Source organism: Cydia pomonella, unplaced genomic scaffold (assembly GCF_033807575.1).
Source record: "Cydia pomonella isolate Wapato2018A unplaced genomic scaffold, ilCydPomo1 PGA_scaffold_178, whole genome shotgun sequence".
Lineage (NCBI taxonomy): Eukaryota > Metazoa > Arthropoda > Insecta > Lepidoptera > Tortricidae > Cydia > Cydia pomonella.
Window position 1 is genome coordinate 545110 of NW_026907820.1, and position 26797 is coordinate 571906.

Here is a 26797-nt window from a genome sequence, read left to right on the forward strand (position 1 = left end):
GAGTATTGTTGAATTTGTATGAGTTTTGGTATGAGTAGCCGTATTCGAATTGTATCTTATATTATCTTGATAATATAAGATAAAATTCGAATACGGCTCCTGATTTAATTTTGTACTTGCGTATGGAGATCACATTTGAGCGGGAAGTCTCGTGGTTTATTCTTATTTTGGAACAGAAAGACGAGATAAGTGTCGAAAAGAGCCAAGAACAGCTTTATCAAAGCGAATGCAATGAAATCCGTAAATAATTTACATATTGAATGGAGGCGGTTGACTGCAAAGCAAAATAGAGATTTATGTAGATCTTTCGTCCTCTTTTCAGCAAGTTGATTTAAATTTCAATTGAATACAGTAGATAGTAGGTAGTAGGTATTTAAATTAAAATTAGTAATGTCGGTGAACTGAGTAAGATTTTATTTGTGTAATTACTCATTTAAGTTAAAAATACATATAATCACGAAATCTTTCTTAGCCTTTCTCAATTTTAACCTTTTATCCGCTTTGAATTTTTCATCAAGCTTTTTCGCGTCGCCGCTGGTGCGAAGTTCCACGAAGTTTTGTCTTATTTACCAGACTACGGCGAAATGAGCTGGATATTGTATGTCTTATACAGGGTGATTTCGGGGTCGTGGAACAAGAGAACTATACATCATACAGAATTCAAAGATGAGCCTAATGATGTTGCTAATTATTTATTATCACCAATAATGATGATTATTTTTCAGATGACCAGTAGAATTTTTTTTTTTTGCATACAATTTGGTCACCCTACTCAATGTGACGTCTTGTCGCTTTCCATACAGTGTATGTCAAAAGTCATAGGGTGACCATGATTACTTAGTATAAGATTAATTTTACTTAAAAATAAGAAAAAAATCACTAATTATATTTTAATCAAATACTACCATATGATAATGTGGATCATTTACAGAGTCAGAAAAAGTGGTTCTGGATCACGACCCAGAAATCACCCTGTATATCAAACTACGGCGGTTAAAAGGTTAAGCTGTGAAGGTTACGGCATAAACAATATCCCGGGCAATATAAACCTGTATCAAAAGCGTGGGTATCTAAGGCCGATGAATATTTTCATACTTAAGTTTTTCAAGTAATGATAGAAACATAATAAGGTCTGAAATGCAGTATTTCTATTTTAATTTACTTTGTTATTAATGAATGACTATTTTCAAGGTAAGGTCATTATTTTGGCAATAGCTAGGAAAGAAGATTTTTTCCTAACAAATAGCCAATCTAAGCGCTGCGTACCTGCCTTTCGGTGCGGTACGGGGTGATGGGTTACGGACAAATAGCACCCGTGTCGCACCAAAGATAAACAATAACCTTTCAGTGCGTTACGTAAAAATACTACCCGTACATTTTTTCTTTTGAAATGTTATATACTCGAAGTAAGAATAAAGATAAAGATAGTTTATTGTTCAAGTAGGCATATTACAATGCGCTAATGAACGTCAAATAAAGCTACACCGACTCTAACCCTACACCTCTGACCCAAGAAGATTTAAATCCCCCCTCAATTGGAGGAGGGTATCCCAATATGGACCGACAAAAAACTCTGTGGGACACATCTTTTCAAAACATTATATCTTATAATTAACATGCATTAAATAAGAAAAAATACAATTTAGATTACTATAGAAATCATACAATATTGGGAGTATAGTCATCTTTTTATTACTTACACAGGAACAGAAAAACCACCTACGTACCGAGAGTAAGACGAGCGCAGATAGCTGCCGCACCGGAGAAAAGTCAAATACGGCCAAATGCTTCCCGTAACGCAGCGAATGAGTTAATAATAGAAGTATAAAGTCTAAAGTTTTGTGCCTCAAATTTGACAGCTAAAGTTAATGTCGTTGTTCGGCCACGTGCACCATACGGTAGTTTTGGTTGTCAATTTTTATTTTGACTGTTCCGTTACCCCAAAGGATCGTATAGTGCCATTAAATTCGTGTTACAACACGAGACCACGATTTTTTCTTAGGCTTTACATCCTTTCTACAATAAATGATTCTTTAATTTAAACCAAATCCCTCTGATTATGTCAGGGTAAGCATCTGCGAGTGCTGCGTGATGTGCATGCGGCCCTGGCGCGCAGAAGGCTGCGTCCGCGCACGTAGCTTGCAGCGCAACAACTCCAGCGTGTTCTCCCACAGTCGCGTCTGCTCTTCCACTACGCCTTGACGGGAACTGATCACCTTCTGTTCCTGAAATAATTATAGTTATAAAAAAATTATCGACGGGAAACTTTCAAAATCGTAGTCATTCAAAGCCCAACACACATAATTGTTTTAAAATAAATAGTTCCCTAGTGGCGCTTAAAATTATAGGTGTTTAAATAATTTTCGATGCCAGAATATCATTTATTCTCCTTTTACAGTGAACCTCGGCGATTTTAATAACGTGTTGTGTAAGTTACCTATATTTATTTATACCCATAAATAATTAGTTAATACCACCAATAAGTAGGTAAGATATAAACAACCATGAGTAAAATCGAAGTCTCAATTATTTTTACTAAGTTACTGACGTTTAAAAAAATAACGAGTAGTTATATATAGTTGTATATATAATTACAATCACTTCAGCTTACCTCCTCCAAGTTCTTTACAATTTGCTCCATATCAGCAACCTTTTTCATCAAAGTCTCGGTTTTCGAGGGTCTCCGCGGGGATTGCATTGAGTTTTTCATCTCAAACATCACAACCTCTTGTAAACTTTCGGCTTTTGTTATCTTTTGCCGCAAGTTTTTCCATTCCTCCTCCTTACTATTGAGTTGGTCAGTCAACTCTTTCACTTGATTCTTGAATGGTTCCATTTGCGAAGTAATGTTGATGGAGGTGGCTTCGTAAACGCGCTTCTTCTGATCGTATTGCTGCTGTACTGATTGAAATTGCTCTTTTATCGGTTTTATTTTGTCCGCGAGTGGTTGTATTTCTTGGCGCACTTGAGACAGTTTCTGAGCTGTTTGAGCCACTAACTGAAATGTTAAATCAATGTAATAGATTGTATATTAAAACAACGTCAGTAAACAAAAAATACACCTAATCACATCCTACTAACACGAATTAAGTCAACTTGACCTTTTCCCCGCCGTCGTCTGATATACACGGTGTAACATGAGGAAACCGAAAGATTTTAACAATGTACTCCTGATCACATTTAGAGACTAAAATGTCATATAAACATTTCTGAATTTCGCCTAGTTTCAGAGTTAATAGCAATTTAAAAAATAAAAAAAAACATTTTTTTATTGTAACTTAGTGCAAAAAGACTTTTTGATGGCGATGATGGAATTATGGGGCGTAGTCTAGATATCCCTATTGATAGATGTCAAAAAGTGACTAATACCCTTTGCAAAAACTAGATTTTACAAAAAAAAACGTAAAATTTCGTTTTCAATGCCAGTTTACTCATAGTGTTGTGTTCCTGCCGGTAATTAAGGTTGACAGAGCTCAACGAGGGGGGGGGGGGGCGGGTTTAGGGTCGGCAACGCGCATGTAACTCCTCTGGAGTTGCAGGCGTACATAGGCTACGGAGACTGCTTACCATCAGGCGGGCCGTATGCTTGTTTGCCAACGACGTAGTATAAAAAAAAAGTTTTACCATTAACTTTTTATGTACATGTACAAATACATTCAAAAATTTTAAAAAATCAAACCAAAAAAAATTTTTTTTTTGGCGAAATTTACATAAACTCATATACCATTTTTTCCTTCTTTTGGCCTCAGAAGTGCGTGGTTTCTTTCGGTTTCCTCATGTTACACCGTGTATATGAGACAAAGTGACAAGGTGACACATTTAGAAACTATAACGGAGTAAGATATTACGAGCCCAATTTTTGACGTTAATACATAAATAAGCAGCTTTTTTTACACAAATATTGTTTTTAACATTAAATAATTCAAGTCAACCCGAAAACATCAAATTGTTAGGTACAGTCGCCATCAGATATATCAGAGCGACTGAGGCGCTCTAAAATATATGAACACGGACTCTAGCGCCTTGACAATAGAAGCGTGTTCAGATATTTGTGAGCACCTTGGCCGCTCCGATATATCTGACGGTGACTGTACATTGGATTACTTAATTCAGTCGTACCTAAATGAAGATATATAATACTCATAATACTGGCATATTTTACCTGCGATAAGTCATGCAAAGATTTTTTCTCTAAATCCGCCGGCTTAAGTTCTTTTTCGGCGGCGTCATCGTCTTCAATCTTCGTTTTCTTGTGATTCACTAGAGCCAATTCCACGGTAGGATCAGCGGCGCTCAGGACATGTAGCGTCCGCGTTAAGATTCCCGCCTCGACCTTTATTACAAACACGACATATTTCGTACCAAATTACAGTATTTTATCTTACGTTAATTGTCTACTGTATTTAAAAAATATTTCGTAGCTAAAGTACCAAAAATGTAGGTAGCATATCATTTATAAAACTTTAAATGTGGTACTTCACAAATAACAAATAAAATACTAGCAGTAGTTTAATTTAAAAGCTGTCCTCTCTTTAAAAAAGCATATAATAAGTATTTTTACTTTGTATAAAAGTGAAGTAAGTACATTAATTTGTAGAAGTGATAGTTTTTTAATATTTATTTATTAAGTACCTACCTTAAACGTTGATAAGTTGGCCCTCTGTCTTTTGTATATTGTGCTCTTAGTACGTAGCGTGTTGACGTATTTCTTTAACTCCTCTCCCCTGAGGATTGTGTCTCCGAGAAGTTGACGAACCTGAGACAATATATAATATAATTGTCGAATATTATTTCAACGTAAAGGCGCTCTTAATCGAGTTTCATTTAACATCTTAATAGACAAAAAACAACTTGAAAAATAGAAATTGCTCATCATTACAATATTTTTTATAACAAGCACCAACGGCTATGTTTGTAATAATAAAATATCTCATTAGATGACTTATCGGAGAGATAAGAAAAATCTTCAAATTTCATAAAAATAACGTCACTTACGTATTACGACAGATAAAAAGCGAAACTCAAATGAGATATTGATTTGATAAAAAAGACGTCGCTTTCGCAGGCAAGTCACGCAAGTGTTCTCGGAATCTTTCGGATCATCGACATTTTAATGACCGATTATAGAAAATTGAAAATCTTCCCTCATTGATAAGGCTCTTGATATTTAACGCCTTATCTGACATTTGAGGACGATTTAATATATCTAAGTTTACGTTTTAATTATTCGTCTCGGGTCCAATTTAATTCGAGAATGTGACGTGATATGATAATTATATGGCTACTTTTGTAATAACGATGTAATGACAGATATATCAATTTTTGCAGTATGGTCTCTCATCTATTGAATGTGGTAAGATATTTTATTACTTTGAGTCAAATGGGGCCCTTGAATGTTTGTTTATAAATATCTAGTAAATATAATATACACTTATATGACTTGCTTACTAGTTTCCTAAAGTCGATCGATACCGTTCTGTAATAAGTATAAAACTGTATCGATATTAACAAGCTTTTGCTCGAGATTTAGTTTTAACACTTTAAGTGACGAGTTTCATTTTTGAGGCTTATTGTAAACACATATAGTAATCACCCCTATAATAGAACAGGCACCAGTAATGGAATGATATAGACAGGCACCAGTAATGGAATGATTTGACGACCGGTTTGGCCTAGTGGGTAGTGACCCTGCCTACGAAGCTGATGGTCCCGGGTTCAAGTCCTGGTAAGGGCATTTATTCGTGTGATGAGTATGGATATTTGTTCCTGAGTCATGGGTGTTTTCTATGTATTTAAGTATTTATAAATATTTATATATTATATATATCGTGTGTCCAAGTACCCTCAACACAAGCCTTATTGAGCTTACTGTGGGACTTAGTCAATTTGTGTAATAATGTCCTATAATATTTATTTATTATTATTATTTATTATAGACAAATGCTGTAAAACAAGTATTTACCATCAGTTTTTAATCGCTGGCCAGATTTTACCATAAACAAGAGCCAAAGAGCTGCTCAAGTTTAATTTTTCATTGATATGTGTTATTTTTAAAATGAATGGCGCCATACATTCCATGAGTGGAGCAAAAAACCACAGTTTTAATTGGTTAATAATGTTGAAACCAGTTTCATTAAATACATAGAAAACATAAAGGACGAATTGGACATTCAACTTTTAAAGCGTAAAGCGGTAAAAATTTTACAGGTGTCGGTGAAATATCAAAAACACTCCAATTTTCTCTTAATTGTTCGATGATTGGTGTCGTTTACATAACAATAATAATTTAATTTAAATACGCAATTGAATTATTCGTTTTGCAAGGGTACCTAATTTGAATTAACAAAAATTGCACTCATAAAATAAAATTGTAAATAAAATAGAAAGCATTGTTATGGAAAAGATACATGTTATACTTAGTGTCATCCACAATGTCGCGCAGATTTGTCCAATTTAACCTTTAATTACATGACAATGCGAGTCAAGGTACGCGTCGTCGTGAATGACACGACCTATATTTGATAAATCTCTTTATTCAAACCACGTACAAATGCCCGTTCAATATTATATTTACATGCCAGATAAAGTTAATATAAGTTAATGTTCAAAGTCAAAGGTAAGTAATATAAAACGGTCAATATCAATAAAAATTCGTTGGTAATAGTTCACTATAACTTGACTGGGTGTGTATATAATTTATTTGTTGAGCCCGGGGCCTAGCTAAGATGAAAATTGTTGATAGAAAATGCCAATCAAAAGTTAAATAATGGAAGTCATGTGATATTTTGTAGCATATTTAGGTCATCGCGTCATATATTATTTATTTTTGGCAATTTTGGCGTACTTATCGACATAATAGCAAAATAAGGGGGTTCCCCGAAAATCATCTCCTTAGCGTTATTCCGGTGTTTTTGCCATGGATCTACTCGCTACGGCGTAGCACTCATAGCAACCGTCGCATAAGTCGCATTAAATACGTTGACAAAAACTGGGCCGATCTGTATATTATATTTCAAACATATTTATATTTTTTTCCCAAATCGGTTGCGAAATAACGGAGTTCTAGGGTACTAACATAATAAACATTAAATAAAAAAAAATAAAAAAATAACACAACAGATAACAGTTACAGAGCCTTGAGCATCGCCGTCGAGTCGCTTGCCTATCGGTGTTCTATCGGACATATTCCGGGAGTGCTTAACATGACTGGACATCCAGGAGCAGGGAGTTAATGCACCCGTTCATGGTAGGCGTTCCATTTGTTCGCACGAAACGATTTGCCGCCTCATTTTTAGTACGGACGGCTAAAGAATGGAATACGCTCCCGCCATCTGTATTATCTAATAAATAAGACCTCGGTCTCTTTAAAGCAAGAGTGAATATGCTACTACTGAACCAGTGAGCTCCATCTTAGGCCCTGTCTTCACTTTTCATCAGGTGTGACCAGGATCAATCGCCGATCATTTTATAATACAAAATAAATTAAAAAAATCCAACTAAAGTTAATGTTCAATAATGAGAGTTGAATATCAGTTTTGCTGGTTTAAAATGGAACACGTTATGAAATGCCGTACCTATGTAGTTTCTAAATCGCGTCTGCTATGCCTATGATAAGGGTTAAAGAAGATAAATCGTTTCTTTGTCTTGTTTTCTGTCCTCCGAAATGTGACAGGGTGTTGAAGGATTGGGGGTTTTAGTATGAATGCGATGAAGTGGTGGTTTTATGTTTGGGCATAGTAAGTATGTATTAATTACAATATGAAAGCTATAAAATAGGGACACCGGGGCCAGTAATAGAACAATATAATGTAAAATAATTTAGACCCTAGTTCTTCAGCATTATCTCAAAAAACAAATGCTTGTATATTGTTTGCAATTTCATTCGTAGGTACGCTCAATCTTATATAAGTAGACTACCAAGAACTTGCATGTACTTTACGTTACATTGCCGACTACTACGACGAGTAAGGTAAACTCTTTTAAAATTTAGATCAGATACCGCAATGTAATAAAAATAGCATGCAAGTTCTTGCCAATCTACACCTCGCTTAATACTTACTTTCAATGTAACAACAGCAAGTTAAGTAGGTATCAGGTAAATGTTAAGTGGCACTAGTACGCAATACTCTTAGACTTACAAAGAAAAATCTTGAATTGTGATTAATAGTCACTAATTATACTATTATTCTTTCAAATATAAAATGTAAATAACAGTTTTTATTTGTATAACTATATTTTAAATAAAGTTGAACGAAAACTATAGAGAATATGATCAGTAAGCCATTTTTGAGTGATAACAAAAAATCTACCTTTCTTAGTAACACTCCCTTTTGCTTTATTATGTACAGAATACTTAATAACAGCCCCGTATAGCCTATTCTGATAGAAGTGTAACTACGGAACCCAATACTGAGCATGGCTCGATATGCTCGAACTCGAAATTCGCTCGAACATATTGATCGTACTTATATATCGACACAGAATATCTAGCAAACCTCTGTTTTGCAAGAGAAGTATTCCCCGCCCCACTCACCGGTGTCACAAACAGTTGATTGTGACACCGGTGCATAAGAGTGGAGAGAGAGATGACGTAAACAATTATCCAATTTGGTTTTCGGCAGTCCAGATCCACAGAAGATGCTATACTATCCCTAACATCTTTAGTTACCGATAAAATTGATAAAGGTAAGAAATGTCTCTAGATCTTTTAGATCTAAAAAAGGCGTTTGATACCGTGTCTCTCTCCACTCTTACGCAAAAAATGGAACGAATTGGCATAAGCGGTTTACCTCTTAAATTGCTGAATGACTACTTGCAGGGGCGTACGCAAAGAGTGAAAATAGGAAACTTCATTAGCAACGAAACGGATATAACTTATGGTGTCCCCCAGGGAAGCGTTCTGGGGCCCACGTTGTTTCATATTTATATAATTCAAACTACAATGTGGTGGGCACATCGGCTCTTATGCTGATGACACAGCTATAGTATTCGATGGAGAATCCTGGGAGTCAGTGTTCAGAAGTGCAGAAGCAGGCCTCTGCAGAGTGGCAGTATGGCTTAGAAATAACCTTCTTACGCTTAATGCCAGCAAAACTAATTATATTATTATGTTTTAGTGAATATGACAGTTCGCAACCTAATGTTAATTTAAAACTAAAAATACACATAACCAAGTGTAACCAAGATGATCCTTCCCCCTGTGAATGCATCGAACTGGAAAAAGTAAAATTCACTAAATACCTAGGTGTAGTACTTGATCAACGCCGAAAATGTAAACAATAGAATAAGAAAACTTAATTGGATTTTCAAGATTTTTAGATATATTACTACTAAGGAACTACTGAATCAACTTTTTATAACTTTAGCACAACCTGTCTTGAGCTACTGTATTACTGTCTGGGGTGGCGCTGCCAAAACAAAATTTTTGGAGGTTGAGAGAGGGCAACGCTGCCTGCTTAAGGTGATGTACTCAAAACCATACAGATTTCCTACAAAAGAACTATACGAAATTAATGACCAATTAACCATCAGGAAGCTGTATGTTTTGAGTACAGCACTCAGGCTACACAAAACCCTAGATTTTAACCCTACAATTGAAACTCGTCGACGTGAAAACAGTGTTGCCCCCTTATCAAGCTATATGTAAATCTATGTTTGCCAAAAGGCAATATAAAGCGCAATTGGCATACATCAACAGTAATGTAAATAAGCTAATCGATATCCATCCATTACTGTTGTATAAGTGTAAGATAAAACTCACAAAACGGCTGTAACAAATAAGTTACGAGTATGATGATACAGAGTAATTATTGTACCGCGTAAATTATTAACTATACATAACATATAGGCTGAACACATACGCTAATCCACATACACACACACACACACGCACACACGCGCACACGCACGCACACACACACACACACGCACGCTCACGCGTACATGTAAACGCACACGCACTGTGATGACGACTGTGATGTACTGTGATGTATTAGAGCAAGATCCCAGGGCCGCCAGACCTTACTTATTATATAAGGTGCTAGAGGTTGGTAAAAATATAACTAACTTTTCTTAAATTCTCATGGCTGATTTTGATGTATGTTTTAGAAAATTTTGTTAAAAATTGATAATCAACATTACCAGACCATCAGGGAACTATTACAAACCATTTAGTAAGTAGCCAGACCAATTGGAGGGGCCCAACCATCGCCCACACCCACATAAAGTTTCACACAGACATACATATAAACTTTATGTGTCTGTTTATTAATTACGACTCTATCCTATTATTAAGACTCTATCCTATAGCTTGAAATGATGCTGACCGGGTCGTGTAGATGCAGCCTGCGGCTATATTAACTGGCTGTCTGCGTTTTCCTTAGTGGATTCATTTTTTAACAAAGTAAAAAAAACAATACGGTAATAACTTCCATAACGAAGAACTTCCCGTATTATTATTGCTACAATAAGGTGAACATTTCCGAGCATATTGGAGAAAAAGTTACTAATTTTTATACTATACATATTTTCTCATACTCATATTTTCACAGTACACTTACATGTAAACGTTACAAAGATAGAGAAACAAATTCAAATGTCAATAATACAATTTAACATTTATATTATATCAAATTCCCTTTAGTAGGTAATGAAATAAATCAATAATGTTCGCATATCGTATACATAATATCAGATCACAACATGATTACAGTGACACGTGTGTGCGACACACCTGATAATAAGTAATATGTCTCTTTGAAGAAAACGAGAGACAAAAAAATTATTTCACCAAATTCAAAAAGCACCTGCAATATATTTAACCCATGTATTCATGTAATCTAATAAAATGTAAACATCACTGTCAAGCGTCTGGTGTAACTTGTCATTGTATGGAATGAGGTTATTATTACGTTGGCATTCACATAATGGTACCGCACCTCGCTAATGCACACACCTGCTGTGAATTATATGGTTCTTAGAATTTCTTTATATTACAACTAGGTTGTCATGTTCTGTGACTGATACGGAAAAATATAGTCTGTTTAACTAAAAAATGTAAGTTACTGATTAAAGAGGCTCCATCCTGCAGCACCTACCTTAATTCAATTGAAGTATAAAGCAGTATCAGTGTACATTATTTAATCTTAATAATAGTAATTTGCACTACAGTTAATAAAGCAAATACAATACAGATTACAGTAGAAATTAATTAAATAAATATCGGATACCACAAAATTAACTATGGTAGTGATACAGTTCATAAGTCAGTCTGTCAGTCGGAGTGTGGAAGGGCGGCACCATCATCGAAACCAAATAACTTCGCTGCTGGCTTCCATTTGTGGCGGGTGCCTCGAATGCACATGCTGGTCGCTCTAATTATTGAAGTTATTATACGAGCTCTCAGCCAGCCCAAAACGCGAGACAAGGATCTGTCCCAGCGTGATGCAAGTGCTTCCCCGAGGTGTTTAACAAAGGTAGCTAATTGTGGTGCAAAAACTCCATCCACGGAGGTGACAAGGGATGTAAAAGTGGCATGACGCAACTCGCAGGCGTTGGCGTATTTATTTTGCTTTTCTGACACGGCAGATTTCAGGACATATTAATTCGACACAATACTGCTAATGGTTTTACAGATAAAAACGCCATAAATGCTTGCACACAATGAATCCAAATGTTACATTAAGTTTTCGAAAAATAAAATAAAATATATTTACATTTTTCAACATTCATTCATCTTAAATTTTCTGTGGTTTTAAAATGGTAACATTCGTCTGTCGGATTTGCTTTATATCGAGTCACTAATTGAAAACAAAACTATGCGCTAGTGTAAAATAATGATAACGAATAAAATTTTGTACACACATACAGAACTACGAAGTCAGATCTATTTCCAATCATAAACATGCAATAAATAAAAATTGAAATAATTTATTTTACTACACAGCATTCTTAAGCCAAACCAGGTTTTCAAGGATAAATCACAATCAACTTTTCATTGCTGTAGCCAAAGTAAAAGTTGAAAGGCATATTTAATTTAAAAAAAAAACAGTATTTAAATTGCTTTAGCTAGTAAAAGACTACTATCCAGTTTTTTTACTAGTATAAAATTAACGGTGTAGTAAATGTATAGTGCAACGCTATACAGTAAGTAGGTACAACGTAAAACTAACCTTGAAGACAACTAATTTTGCTTTGGATTCTTATTGACGTCGTACGCTATATATAGCGTCGAGGATACCAGGCGAGTGCAATACCTGACACTGCAAGTCCGCTAGAGTGGCTTCGTGTTTGCAAAGGGACACGGCTAGCTCATTGGCGCGCACGGCTCTAGCGTCCTTATTGCGCCCGAGCACAGCCGCCTGCTGCCGAACGGCGTCAACTTTTGCGGCATCGTGGACGATAGGCATTGTGCCTGAGCTGAGACTGCAAGTGCTCGCACAAGGAAAACGTGACCAACTAGACGGCGCGCGTAGCGCTGGCGTCCTTCTTCCGCCGGATCACAGCCTCCTGCTGCCGGAAAGGCTCCAGCTTGTCCTGGGGCATCGAGGACGCCACGTGACATACCTGAGACTGCAAATCAGCCAGAGTGGCCTCATACTCGCGCAGAGACGCTGCCAACTCATCGGCGCGCGCGGCACTGGCGTCCTTATTGCGCCGGATCACCGCCGCCTGCTGTCGGAACGGCGCCAGCTTGTCCTCTTGCGGCGTCGAGGATGCCAAGCGACGCTGCACGAGCTGTTCGATTTCGCTGTTCACCACAGCTATCTGATGAACAAACAATTTAAAATTATAGGTAGCCATAATTTAATTGGCTCTGCTAACCAATTTGTGGCACACTTAGTTCTATCAGATATCATTGAAAGTAACTGTGTCTACTAAGTATCTAGTTTATGTATGTATGTGTAGTGTATGTTTATGTTTGAAAGACCGTTACGTATCAGAAACATATATTAGCTGTCTGTCTGAAAAACTTCTTCATGTCAAAGAAAGAATTCAACAAAACCCAAAGGACATTGAAAAATATTACTTTCTGTACACAAACTCAAACAAAACATTTTCATACTTTGAAACCCCAATTATGCAAAACGAGGAAACTACTAATAATTTTACCTTGTCTTGCACAGCCATTAAATCCGACCGAGTGGGATGTTGCTCCATGGCAATAGTTTGCATAATATTCAGCTCTTTCTGCAGGTGCGCAGCTTCTTGCGGCAGTTTCTCCTTTACGAGGTAGCTGTTCAGCTATGAAAACATTCATAAATTCAATTCAATTAGTACGCGCATCTCATAAAATGAAAGCAAAAAGGATTCCCGCGAAACTGGGTTATATAAATGAAATTTCAGACCACCTATTGGACTCGATAAACTCGGAAATATTAATCAAATAAACTTCAGAAATGATTTCTCTGAAAAATGTTAAGTACGCCGCAGGTTAATTAAAACAAATAGAATAAAATATTTACATATTATTTATATTTGAAATAAAAATAACCTTGCTACTAATAAGGTATTTTATTGTAGTCTGATAAAACTCACAAAATTTTAGTGAAAATTTAACAGTGTAATCAAAGAGGTTTTTTTTTCTTAATCATAATACCCCCTGCAGCATGCGTAAGTAGAATCATGTGCGCCTCTAGTCTTCCATCGCTCCGCATCACGTCTTGTAAAATTAAAAGTGGTGATTTATTCGACAAAGAACAAACGATGAACAAAAAATATACAAATAGGAAAAAAAATCTGGTTGATTTTTTGTCTTATCTGCTAATTAAAACATGTTGTTGTACGTGTACGTAGCCTCTTCCTATAATCTCCCACCTGCCAGCAACCCGCTAAGCGGGTTCTCTGTTCGTAGACGCTTTTCTCGTGTTAACGGCTACGCTCGTAGCGCGTAGCTCGCACTGGCAGTAAATGTTTTTTTTTTATACTATGTTGGTGGCAAACAACCATACGGCCCGCCTGATGGTAAACAGTCTCCGTAGCCTATGTACGCCTCCAACTCCAAAGGAGTTGCTTGCGCGTTGCCCACCCTAACAACCCTCCCACCCCTCGTTGAACTCTGGCAACCTTACTCAACCGACAGGAACACAACACTATGACAGTAGGGTCTAGTGTTATGTATTAACTACCTACTTCAATACTAATACAAAAAAGTCCAAGAATATGCTTACTAATAATTTCTTACCTGAATTTCCTCGTTCAGACGTTTAATCACGTCGTTAACAGTTTTCGGCGCCGCACTTTGCCCATGTATGACATTTAAATATCTCTTCAATTGGTCCGAAGCGGCTTTCAACTGGGCTTGTTGAGTCTCATACTAATACAAAAAAAGCAATGAATTATCTACACTAATTTTCATTTACTCGAAAACGCTTCCGGAAAAGGAGAAACGAATAAAACAATCAGCCTTGCGAACGAATACCAATAAAATAAGGGTACAAAGCGAAAATATTGTTATGATTTTATTAAATTTATAGAAACTCATTTCACATAGGTACCATATATACATTTTCTAAGCACAGTAGGTAATTACAACGAATTAATACAACATCGTAGTGTTCACCACTAATTACCTGGTGCTCCAGCGTGCTCGTCATTTCCTGTTGAACCCTTAGAGCCTTGCTAATATTCATCAACTCTTCCTTATTGCCTACGTCTATCAAATTAACTTGCACGTTCTCTAATCGCTTAATAACTGTAAAGAAATAACTCGAGCTTGAAATACGTATAAATAATTCACTAGAACTAAATTAAAAGCGTAATTTGGATTAAAAAGAGTTGGCTAAAAGACCGAATTTAACATTGTAACACATGTAACGAAATTTATTCTTCTTCGTTGTACGAGTATATATAAGAATATTAGTCATTTTCTACAATTTGTTACTTTTGCGGAGCATAATTTCAAGTTAATAACAAATTAGTTACGCCTGGTTAGTAGGCAGAGATTATGTATTTCAACTTGAGTGAGTACTTTTACTTTGTTTCTCTTACAATTTTCCTCAATAAAAATATTTTAATAGGTAATCGTACATACGAGGTTATTATTTATTCCTATTTACGTGACATTGATGTGGTTCCTGGTTCGTTTTAAGATACGAGATGCTTGTGAGCTTCGTCGGTGTTATAAATGTTATAATCATCAAATACACTGATTTAACTTTATCCAGAATTTAATAGTCCTTAGATCATAATATTCATAATTCTGTTTATTCTGACTACCAAATACCATTACCAAAATGCAACATATTTCTTGCTTAACAGCCAATGTGAGTGCAAGCATAACAACAATGAGTAAAGTGAAGCACATGCCACAAGGCCAGTTATGGAGTCACCACATTTATCGACGGCGAGTCGGCTTGAGCAGAGACGTCTCATAATTCATAATATAAAATTCATATTTTCTTCACTATTCGCTTCGTCTGAGTCGAACCGAAACGAAGCACGATGCCATTGTCATTCGCTCTTATGACATGAGCAAATGAACAAAGACTTTTTAGCCCTGCTTAAACTGAGTCGTCGTTGACAAATGAACTGACACCCTTTACGTCAAAAGCTACGAGTCGTTTATATTTCTCCATGTCCACTTAGAACCGCAATCGCATTTCATACCATTATTCATCTTATTTTATCCCATTCTCAAAGAGCTTATCTAAGTGTAGCTCTAGTACAGTCGAGTTCATAAATATAGGAGCAAATCCAAGGCTTCAAAAATAAATGAGGTTAGAAAAGTACATATGCATCTGAACAGATTAACCAATCAAAAATATGTACAGAATACAGAATACAGACTTTATTGGTAAATATAAACATAGTACATTTTACACGTCATAAATTTAAAACTATTGAGTACTTAATTATGTCCTTATCACACATATCACCAGTCATATTAATCAGAGCAAGTATCAAAATAATATGTAAGCAACTGAAAACGGATAAATATGTATACAAATATTTTTCAAAATTATTTAACAAGTGAAAGTACACAAATACCTACGGACAAGATTTTTGAAGAGCATGTAGTGGCACTAAAATATCTGTATTAACGTTTTACAATTTTATGTGAACACATAAGTTCGTAAATATATAAACTACCATAATCTAAACAAACATAAGACTTAACAATTTCACGATCATCGAAATGACTACCGTACTGTCAAATCATACATTTGTCTCTTTCATTTTAAGTGTCAAGTCATAAAAGTGTCATAAGTGTTTGTTTGCGGTTTCTTACCCATTCTTGCTGCTTTCGATTTATGATGAGGTTGTTATCAACTCTAATGACTGGCCACTTACAATTTTAAAAATGATAAGCTATTCTTGATGTTGATGTTTGCCAAGTTTTATGAATAAAGGGCTTAAAGTCTTAGGGCGTTATTCATTAACGCGTTACAGGCCTGTATTAGCTATGAATCGGTTGTCTTTGTCTGTCATTTTGACGTATCTATTTGCAAGAAAACGATAAAACATAATTTAACTAAATCAAGCTCGTAAAGTTTTATAAATAAGGTTGTTGTAAGGGTATAATATATGTAAGTCTAATAACATTTATTTATTTATTACTACATAAAAAATGTATAATAACATATACAAATAGTGATTAATGTGTTGCATTGAATATTGAATGAATAAAATTTATTCCTATATCAAAATATACAAAATTTCCGAGCATTTCAAACACGTCATGTCAAAGAACAAAATAATTACAGAGTAACTTATAATCTCTAAACTTAAAACTAACTTAAGCCTATTATATATTTTGATAAGTAGGCCGTGAGAACCAGGTGATTTATTTATTCAGTTTTACTCCGATATTTATGAACTTCTACGTGTTAACACAAAGTTGTAAAATGTTAGTACAGATATTTTTGGTGCCACTACATGTTTATAAATATTTGGAAAAAACTTTTGCGTAGGTATTTATGTACTTTCACTTGGTTAAATAATTTATTTGTACATATTTATCAGTTTTCAGTTGCTTACATATTATTGTGATACTCGCTCAGATTAATATGACAGGTGATACATATTTTTGATTGGTTAATCTGTTCAGATGCATATGTACCTTTCTATGCTCATTTATTTTTGAAGCTTTGGATTTGCTCATACATATATTTATGAACTCGACTGTACCAAAATGTTGAGTACTTTGTTATAAACTTCAAATGTTAAATATCACATCAACGTTAAAAGCGAAGTTCCTTTCAAAATGACAAGGTTTTAAGTTCTAAGTGCGCTCAATACTTTCACAAGTCGAGTGTAGCTTTTGCTGAAAGGAAATTGTTACCTATATCGCGCTCGACCGCCATCTCCTTGATGTCATTAATGATTTCAGACGCATTTTCCTTTTGTAACATCCTAGTGCGCTTGTGCACCTCTTTAAATTCATCTATCAGATTCTGGTACAAGTCCAGTAAATCTTGTATAGTATTATTACGTGCTACGTCGGTTGGTATATCTGGTATCTTCAAATATCTATAAAAAGAAATTTCTTATTATTTAGTGAGGAATCTTGCGAATTCAGACGATAATATTTCGAATTCCATATTTTAAATTAAAATTGTATTTTTCACCTACACATTTTAGGGACACTAATCGGCTAGTAAGAAGTATACATATTTTTATATTTGTCATCGGGTATCTAAGAGTTTTTTTTTATATATTATTCTAGGATCTAGATACCCTGACACCCGATGTAGTTACATGAGTTAACAACTTCAAAATTATGCATACCATACGATTAAATAAATATATATATAATTCTAATATTACTTTTCATCCGACTACGGACACACCAAAAGAAAGGGTAAGTATTTCAGCAGTATATAAGTCTATTATATATCGTTCCTATGTGTATTCCACCATACTCGTAGCGTAACCACAGGCAATTTTGATAAATGATGTGTGAATCGATTCGCGTGATTTTTGGCTCAAAGGATGTACGCTACATTTTAACCGACAGCCGAAAAAGAAAGTCACGTCAAGAAAACACTTTTTTCAATTGAATATTACCTGAAATATAATTTACGATATAGGTTTAAAGATCATTTATTCCCATTATTTTTTTTACAATTGACTTATTATGAGAACTTAAATTAATTACTTAGTATTAAGCGTGCTGTCTGTCTGTCTATCAAATATATAAACTTACAACATCTCCGAAAGTTAGCTACGCTACGACCTCACATTGGCATTATTACGTAGTTTATTTTTCTAGTTTCCAACCTTACTGAAAGATAAACAAGTAAAAAGTACTTTGAGTCAAGGTTACTACTTACTTATAGATCAATACGAGTTTCATTTATCCGAACTGTTTCCGATAGGATACTGATCTGTCAATGTCAAAAGTGACATTTTTGGTTAGAGAAATGTCACTTTTGATACTTCTTCAACCAAAAACATCGATCGAATAACTAAAACTCGAATTGTCATGTTAGTCAGTGTCTAACTAAGCCAAAATCTAAAATCTCTCTCGCATTCAATAATTAAATTGTTTGACTTTATTGGTTAAGTGTACTTATTGCGAACATCATTAAACATGGGCTGATCGCTCAAAACTTTTGGACGTTTTAAATAAAGGTAGGCGAACACGCATTCAGACATAGACATACAATATAACATTCAGATAGGTACTCTGTCAAATTACCTACCTAGTGACCTTTCAATGTGCCTTTACTAAAATAAATAACACCTTAACATGTCAGTTAGGTAACACACATGTTATCAATGTACGTTGACATTTTCTAATGTTTATTTTATTATAATATAGAGAGACGGCCAAGTAATTGCATTCGTAGTCAACAAAGATATTTTTCTCTTGAAAAGATATTATTTTCCTGCTATGTTTAAATTAGACATTGTAACCGAGACGGAAAAAAGGTCGAGAAAAAATAGGTTTCGGTAGGTGAATAATAACTTGAAATATGAATGGATTCATGAATAGTTAAAAAACAATTTACATAATAAAATAACAAGATGTTTCCCGAGCAAAGGCGGAAAGGTCATTACTCATTTGGACACTCTCTAGAATAAGTATGCTAATTCCAGATAAAACGATAAAATAGCTGAGATAGGGCTACTCGCCATGATATTTCAGTTTGCTTTATCAAATAAAACGATACCTAGAAACGTGATCTATTAGGTGTCCAAAAATATAATTATGCATTCTCTTAAACGAGTACCTTTGGTTTTCTAACTGGTTACGTTATGGTTGCTTTTTAGGGTTCCGTAGTGAAATGGCAAAAAACGGAACCCTTATAGATTCATCATGTCCGTCTGTCTGTCCGTTTATGTCACAGCCACTTTTTTCCGAAACTAGAAGAGCTATACTGTTGAAACTTGGTACGTAGATGTATTCTATGAACCGCATTAAGATTTTTACACAAAAATAGAAAAAACAAACAACAACAAAAAATCTTTTTTCATCAAACCCATACGTGTGGGGTATCTATCAGTGGCGGATCGTTCAAAAAACTCGATTCCCACCGGCTTGTCTAATTTCAGCCTGTTGAGTACTTTCACGATAGGTTCATGGAGAAAAGGAAAGCAAAATTAGCTCCGGATTCCCTACGAATATTTGTGACGCGCCGCCACTGGTATATATGGATAGGTCTTCAAAAATGATATTGAGGTTTCTAATATCTTTTTTTTTTCTAAACTGAATAGTTTGCGCGAGAGACACTTCCAAAGTAGAAAAATGTGCCCCCCCCCCTGTAACTTCTAAAATAACAGAATGAAAAATCTAAAAAAAAATATATGATATACATTACGACGCAAACTTCCACCGAAAATTGGTTTGAACGAGATCTAGTAAGTAGTTTTTTAATACGTCATAAATGGTACGGAACCCTTCATGGGCGAGTCCGACTCGCACTTGGCCGCTTTTTTAAGGTTATAACATACATTTTTAGACAATGATGATAAGTTACTAATTCTGGAAATTATATTTAAAAAAAAGCGTTAAATAAATTATTCGTTGTTATAACAAAAAATTGGCTCCCACACACTCACCCAGTATATGCCGATGCCTAGAAGTGAATAATGTAATTTATTTTTTATCACTTTATTATACATTGTTTGGCCACCAACAGAAGAGCGCAGAACCGCGGTGGATCCTACCGGTAGGTACTTGACGCTCTGTTAGCAAGTGGTTTCAATAATATCGATAAGTCGTACTTGGCCAGGTAAGCGGTGTTAGTGACGTGCTCCTTGTTGGCCAGCAGCCAGTACAGCACGTGGTGCACAGTGTTGGCGTCACCTGCGAGCAGCAGAGCCCGGAACCTCGGCGGATCCTCGCCCGCTGGCGGTCGGTACTTGACGCTGCCGAGCATCTCCAGCAGACGGACCGACACGGTCTCGGGGTCATCGTCGCGAACGTCCAACTGGAAGTGATAATAAACTTACAAGTTGCTTTAATAGTAGTTTATGTGACTGCTACATAATAAAAGGCATTAAAATACACGAGTGTGGGTTTAAGAAACGAACGAAGTGAGTTTCTTAAAAAGATCACAGGAGTACACTATTTTATCTACACACATATTATAAACATTCTATGAAATATTCACAGACCCAAATTACAACCTACTCGTTGCCAAATCGTTGCTCTCTTGGCGGAACTCGCGGATATATGGTGGCGTTACCGAAATATTTTATCGATTTTTACACGAAACTTTTGCTAAAGTTACCTTAAAAACAACAAAACATTTTCATTTTATACTTAAAATTAATTAAAATATAAACTGTATGTCAAATGGCGGTAAATAAAAACTTTTTTCACGCATGTAGTTTTTTTTAAATTCAGAGACAAACTAGAGTCGGGGGCCTATTTCAGTATCATTCGATACAAACAAAGATGCGAGATATGTCAAAATTGTATGCAATTGACATTTCATTTAAAACGTAGTGATTATATGCTCTTTGAATAAGGCATCTCGACTGATATTAGAATAGAGGTCAAATCGAATTGCTTTTTTTTAGAGATGTTCCAAATTTGAATGCTTAACCAAATCGATTTTGATGAAGCAATAACTACATTATCACAGAAAAGAAAGTTGTTGTAACAAAACAGTTTATCGTAATGTTGGCCATTATTTACGGATTTTGAAGGCATCATGGAAGGTTTATGATATCTGTGTAGATAAATATATTTATTCCACACGTGAATGCCACTAATTAGACTAACTTATAAGCATAAGCGCAGCGTCGATGCTAGATTTTTGTACAAAAGTATAACGGTCAACTGCAGCTAAAGTTCACGTTGTGATCGGGATATAAGCAACAGTTCTTCTGGAGAACACTTACACCAGCCCGCGTAGACAACATGCCAATCGTTAACGCTCCGTAGCGAATGAAACGCAACTGTCACTGTCGCACTAAGATGGAAGAGTGATAGAGAGAGATGACTACGCTACGCTCCGGAGCGTTAACGATTAGCTTGATGGCGACGCGGGTAGCACTGTCATTCCAATGGAAGGGATATGTATACTTTTTCATCCACTCTGCTTCTACTACGGCTCCAATTTACAGGCAAACGATCATACAGAAATCAGGGCACGTTTTTATAAAAATTAGGTAATCTCTTCAAGGCTAGAGTAAATAGGTATCTCATAAGTAGGTAAGCGTGCTCCACCGTAGACCGCATCATCACTTACCATCAGGTGTGATTGTGGTCAAACGCCTGCCTATCCTCCATATAAAAAAGGTTACAACAAAAAAGTTTCGTCCCAGTTCGCGTCATGTGTACCTAATTGTGTAACCCTTCGTGATAGATTTATGTTACATGTACACGGACCAAAATCTTTCTGCTTCCTGCTCAAACGTGACCGCTCTCAGAACTCCAAGATCGATATATATATATATGTAAATACTTACACAAATCTGAGGAATTTATCGCAACATTCGTACGTAACACTATTCGTATTGAACCCAATAAGGGTACCAAAGAATCGCATTAATTCTAAAACATTTGCGGGTAAGTGCGGCCGGCCGTAACTTTCCTTATATTATCTTTATTATAGTTTTATGTACAGGTTCAACAAAAAGAGTTAACTAGCTACTAACTATGACCATAAATACATTCCAGAAATAGACTATCACTATCAGAACTATGTCAGACATTTATCGTCCAATGGGTTAATTTTTTGTGAATTATATAGGAACTTTAGCCAAACCCTAATTCTAAAAACCCTAAACTAAAATATAAACGCTTACCCATACCATCGCACATGTGGCGAGCATAACTTGGCTCTTATCCCTTGCTTCCCTCGGGAACGTGGATTTTTCCAGAAAAAAGCTCTGAGTAGCCTACATAACGCTTTGACCTATAAACTCCGTAAAAACCCAGGCCAATCCATAAGTAGTGTGAATATATTTGATGCTGTGTGAATATCTATAAGATGAAGAATCCAAAACTTTGCATAATCTATCTTATATCTACTGCTCTCAAGAGCAATGAAAAAAGTGTCTCTAATCTTTTACCTTCCATTTCACCTCTTATGTAAAATATTATTTCTGAAATAAAGAAGTGTTCTACTTACCGTTACCTGGGATAGGTGGTACCAGTGCGATAATTCGCACATTACGTTACGTTACAATCTAGATTTAAAGGGCGCTATGTACTGTAAAACGTTGTACAATACATGTACAAAGAGGCAATTCATGTCAATTTAAACCTTTTATCGCCACTCGTTGCGAATTTCACACTTGTATCGTAATGTACTAATTCTATGCATCTCACTCGTACTCGCATATCAGTGAGATGTACCTATAGAAAGTAAGTTACGCAGACGTTAGCGAATAATTATGTCAACTTCACTCTGCTAAAGCAGTCGTGGTAAGGCTATAGATAAAATACGATTAGGTAATAAGTGCCGCTCCTTAAATCTTTTTAATATAATTTGCACAATTTCCAACAATCTTTAATTAGGCTTCTTTTGAAGTTGTAGGCCTTGAAATGCCTAGTTGATTTAATAACATTTACCTACCTAGGGCCTCAAGAAAACGGGAATTCAATGTAGCAAAGATTCAAGAAAATTATTATTTACGACCTCATTATTTAAATGGCACTTGAATGATTAAGGATTTAAATTAATATCTCCCACGAATCAAGTAACTTTGACCGTGTTAAACTTTGATAGGCAATACTCCGAATAATTCAATAAAATTACGTTAATGGAATTGTACGCAAGATAAAAATACCTACGGAGATATTCTAATAACAACTTGTTTACCTTAGGAGATTTGAAGACGTAAATAAAAAGAGTTGTTAACTCAGCATTAAGATAATAAGATCAATTGGTTCGTTTACTATTTTAATGTTAAGTTTCGGGTCCACAGGTAAATTACTTAATCAGATTAAATTGGCTTCGCATCGCAATACAAATGTAGGTATAATTAACACAGTATAGACCTCTTCAAACAAATATATAACCCAATTTGCGTTGCGCGCTTTACCCACCGAGTATAGTGTAATAGGCACGTGGAGGCGCCACAAGCATTATGTACTTATATTTGACCAGCAAATATTCTCTACCATTTTCGCATGTGCTGCCAAAGAAACTGAAAATATAAACTTAGGTACCTATTGTTTAGCCACACTCATGCTTGCACATAGGTGTTTCCCACAGAAATATGAATATAAGGTGGTTCCTTTTATATAGTGGTACGTACCACATTACAATCTATAAATTGTATATGAAACTCGAACCCAACGTGGGACTCGAACTCATATCTTTGGATTGCCGGTCCAATCGGTCGTTGGCCAGAGTTGACCGTTGATTTTTTCATTATGATTGACATCTATATATACAATTTATAGGTAAGTTACTTCGACGAGTATAGTAATAACACTAATAACTAAAATAATGTCGTATTAACAAGATGGAAGTCTAAAAAAGCGCGACACAGAATCAGATAGAATTGGAATGCAACATGAATTGGACTGCAACATAAATTGAAATCGTTTTCGATGAATGCAAGCATGGCCAGCCAAGGCATGCGCTCGCGTAGACACTCCAAAAGTGTGGACGTGTGGACATCTCTACTCGTAAATCACATTTTACGACTAAAGAACTGGAGATGCGCTACTTTTCCCATTATACAGTGCTACGTAAATATTCATTATTCAATAACGTAGTAATGTGATTTGTAGCGTTTAGTTTTAAAATATATTGTTATAAAATGTATGTTAGTGTTAAGGTATTTATTTATGAACAACTTGTTGCCTGACATAATGATCTTCATTCAATCATTCATTACTTTAAAGAGATGTCTCGGTCTCACAATTGAGCCTACTGGTCTGGGGAGTAAATGGTGATTTTGAAAAGGCATTAGAACAGTCCACATTGAACTGCTTCAAAGCTGACCGGGCCCCAAAGGTTCATTAGTGGCGACTTGAGTACTCTCCATTCAAGCAATTTCCTATTGATTGAATACCTAGTGCGTTTAATTATACCTACTACCGTCTTGTCTAATACAAGATTGTGTTAAGCTGGGTCCACACTTGTATCATTTTTCCGATCACCATCATGCGTATCGTATCGAGCTGACGTATCCTAAGTATGGACGCTCACTTTGGACGCACCGTATAACTATTAGCATCGTATCCATTTTGCAAGATGGCTGAGATTCTTCGAGGTCCCCTAATGTGAAATCGGTGTGGGCATGAAAAACGGGCCTTTAATTTATATACATACCAAGTTTCAGGACTGTTCCAGAGATTTCGAGGTTGGTCCTAATCCGGTTGTGTTAACATGGTAAATAATAAATAATAAATAAAATAAATCTTTAATAAAAAGCGGTGGTGGCCGAGTGGATATGACGTCCGACTTTCAATCCGGAGGTCGTGGGTTCAAATCCTGGCTCGTACCAATGAGTTTTTCGGAACTTATGTACGAAATATCATCTGATATTTACCACTAGCTTTTCGGTGAAGGAAAACATCGTGAGGAAACCTGCATACATCTGCGAAGAAGTTCAAAGATGTATGTGAAGTTCCCAATCCGCATTGGGCTAGCGTGGGGACTATAGCCCGAGCCCTCTCGCGCATGAGAGGAGGCCTGTGCCCAGCAGTGGGACGTATATAGGCTAAATTATTATTATATATTAAATCTTTATTTCCAGAAATTCAAATTACAGAATGTAGCAGGGGTCTCCGCACTAGGCTTTGCCTGTATCGCGAGGTACCAGGAACACATTAACCAACAGAATGAAAGTTACGAACATAAAGTCCAGCTTAGAGCCGGCAGATGACCGAACGAGATGCTCTTATGGAACTTTCAGTAGGACTAGACGAGAAAGCGTTATTTATAAATGTTTGTTCTTGTCATATACTCATTTTTTTATTCCCCACCATAAATTTTAGTATGGTTTATGGTGGTCAACAAATAACCTGAACAAATTACGTAGGTTGTTTTTGGTATGTTAAAACGTGTTTTTAATTTTTTCGCATTACGTATGTTCTGTCCCTCACGGGCGCACGTACAAGCACATCTATAAGACCCTACTATATATGATGGCGCGCAATCAGATATGGCGCGTTGCAGTGCACGATATTTTTGCGTCCACACTAACGATCATGATACTGATACGCGTCAGAGATACGATACGGCGAAATGATACAAGTGTGGACCCAGCTTTAGTCTACTCAAGAAATGACTAAACCAACTATTCATACCAAAAGGAGCAATCAATGGTCATTCAACAGTGCCAGTACCACCTACTTAATTGAGTGGCAGTGGGTAGCAGATATTAAAAACGTTCCGTTCCTAAAATCTTTTTAACTGAAATGTGAAGCGAAAATTTTACAAAACTTGATAAAGGGGTATTTTGTTTTAATCAAGAATCTACCTACCTACTTTTTCGAAAGAAAAAAAGAGAAAGAAGATCAATATCGGACGAATATTGAAGACAAGATATTTTGCTACTAGGGTAGGTATTTCATTAACGAGATGTTTTGCAAAAGGGATAGATAGAGGAACCTTTTACGAATGGGAAATTATGCGCCGTACGTAAGTTCACTGTCCCAAACTGAACTGTCAACCTTACGGCTATGTAATAGAGGCTTGCCGTGACCGATATACGGGGCACGGACAGTAAACGTGTTAAAGCATTACCCTGCGACTGATGTAGGTACCAAGATATCTTTAAAACCTATCGGTCCTGTTATTACTTAAAATCTAGGTAGGAGGTGCTGCGATTGGACTATACAGTCACAGGAAAATATGTGCCGCACCGCGGATCTCCGCTGCAGCAATCATTTCTAAAGTTGCTCTGGCCAATGATGATGATAAAAGTAGGAAAGGTCCACAAGGCTTAAGCCAAAACAAAGACTAATTACCTTTTCGCCCGCATTAAAGGCTACGAGTAAATCGACGAGCAGTTGCAGTAACTGTTTTTCATCCAAGGCGTCGAACTTTATCAAGTCGTACTTCCGCCCCAAACTTGCGTTTATCTCCTTTACGATGAACTTTATTTGTTCCGTCATTGTTTTAGAGCAAGAAAATCACTTATCGTTGTAGTTTTCGAAACTTTTCGCTCTCAACAAAGAGTTATGTTGACTGTTTTGATCACCATGGAAACTTCGAAAGCAGTCATGATGCCATAAAATAAGTTGCGTTTAAGTTCACGCATAAAACTTTAATACCTACCTATTTATCATTAATCATATCTCAGATATTATGATTTACGATGGATTCAACGTAACATAACCATAATATTTAGATTGGAATCGGAATAATAAGTTTACTGGTATTCTACATTTTATAGTTTGAGATGGTTAGCGCCATCTATCAGATAGTCTGAAAAA

General features: G+C 35.9%; 1 protein-coding gene across 1 annotated transcript; it reads right to left on the reverse strand.

Moving 5' to 3' along the window:
* Positions 1–393: 393 nt before the first annotated feature.
* On the reverse strand, positions 394–26746 carry LOC133533556 (intraflagellar transport protein 81 homolog). Its single transcript, XM_061872554.1, has 11 exons — positions 26330–26746; positions 20170–20375; positions 17282–17469; positions 14571–14692; positions 14183–14314; positions 13111–13242; positions 12565–12765; positions 4637–4756; positions 4163–4333; positions 2612–2998; positions 394–2225 (listed from the first exon to the last, which is right to left on the reverse strand). The coding sequence occupies exons 1-11, from the start codon at positions 26474–26476 to the stop codon at positions 2058–2060; spliced, it is 1974 nt and encodes a 657-aa protein (XP_061728538.1). The 5' UTR covers positions 26477–26746; the 3' UTR covers positions 394–2057.
* Between the last annotated feature and the right edge of the window lie 51 nt (positions 26747–26797).

Bases quoted from the DNA above. Each gene is read 5' to 3' on its own strand.
- LOC133533556 (XM_061872554.1), bottom strand. From the start codon at position 26,476: ATGACGGAACAAATAAAGTTCATCGTAAAGGAGATAAACGCAAGTTTG. The intron at 4,334-4,636 runs GTAGGTACTTAA...TTTGTAATAAAG, and splicing joins CCAACTTATCAACGTTTAAG to GTCGAGGCGGGAATCTTAAC. The intron at 2,226-2,611 runs GTAAGCTGAAGT...TAATTATTTCAG, and splicing joins TTGTAAAGAACTTGGAGGAG to GAACAGAAGGTGATCAGTTC.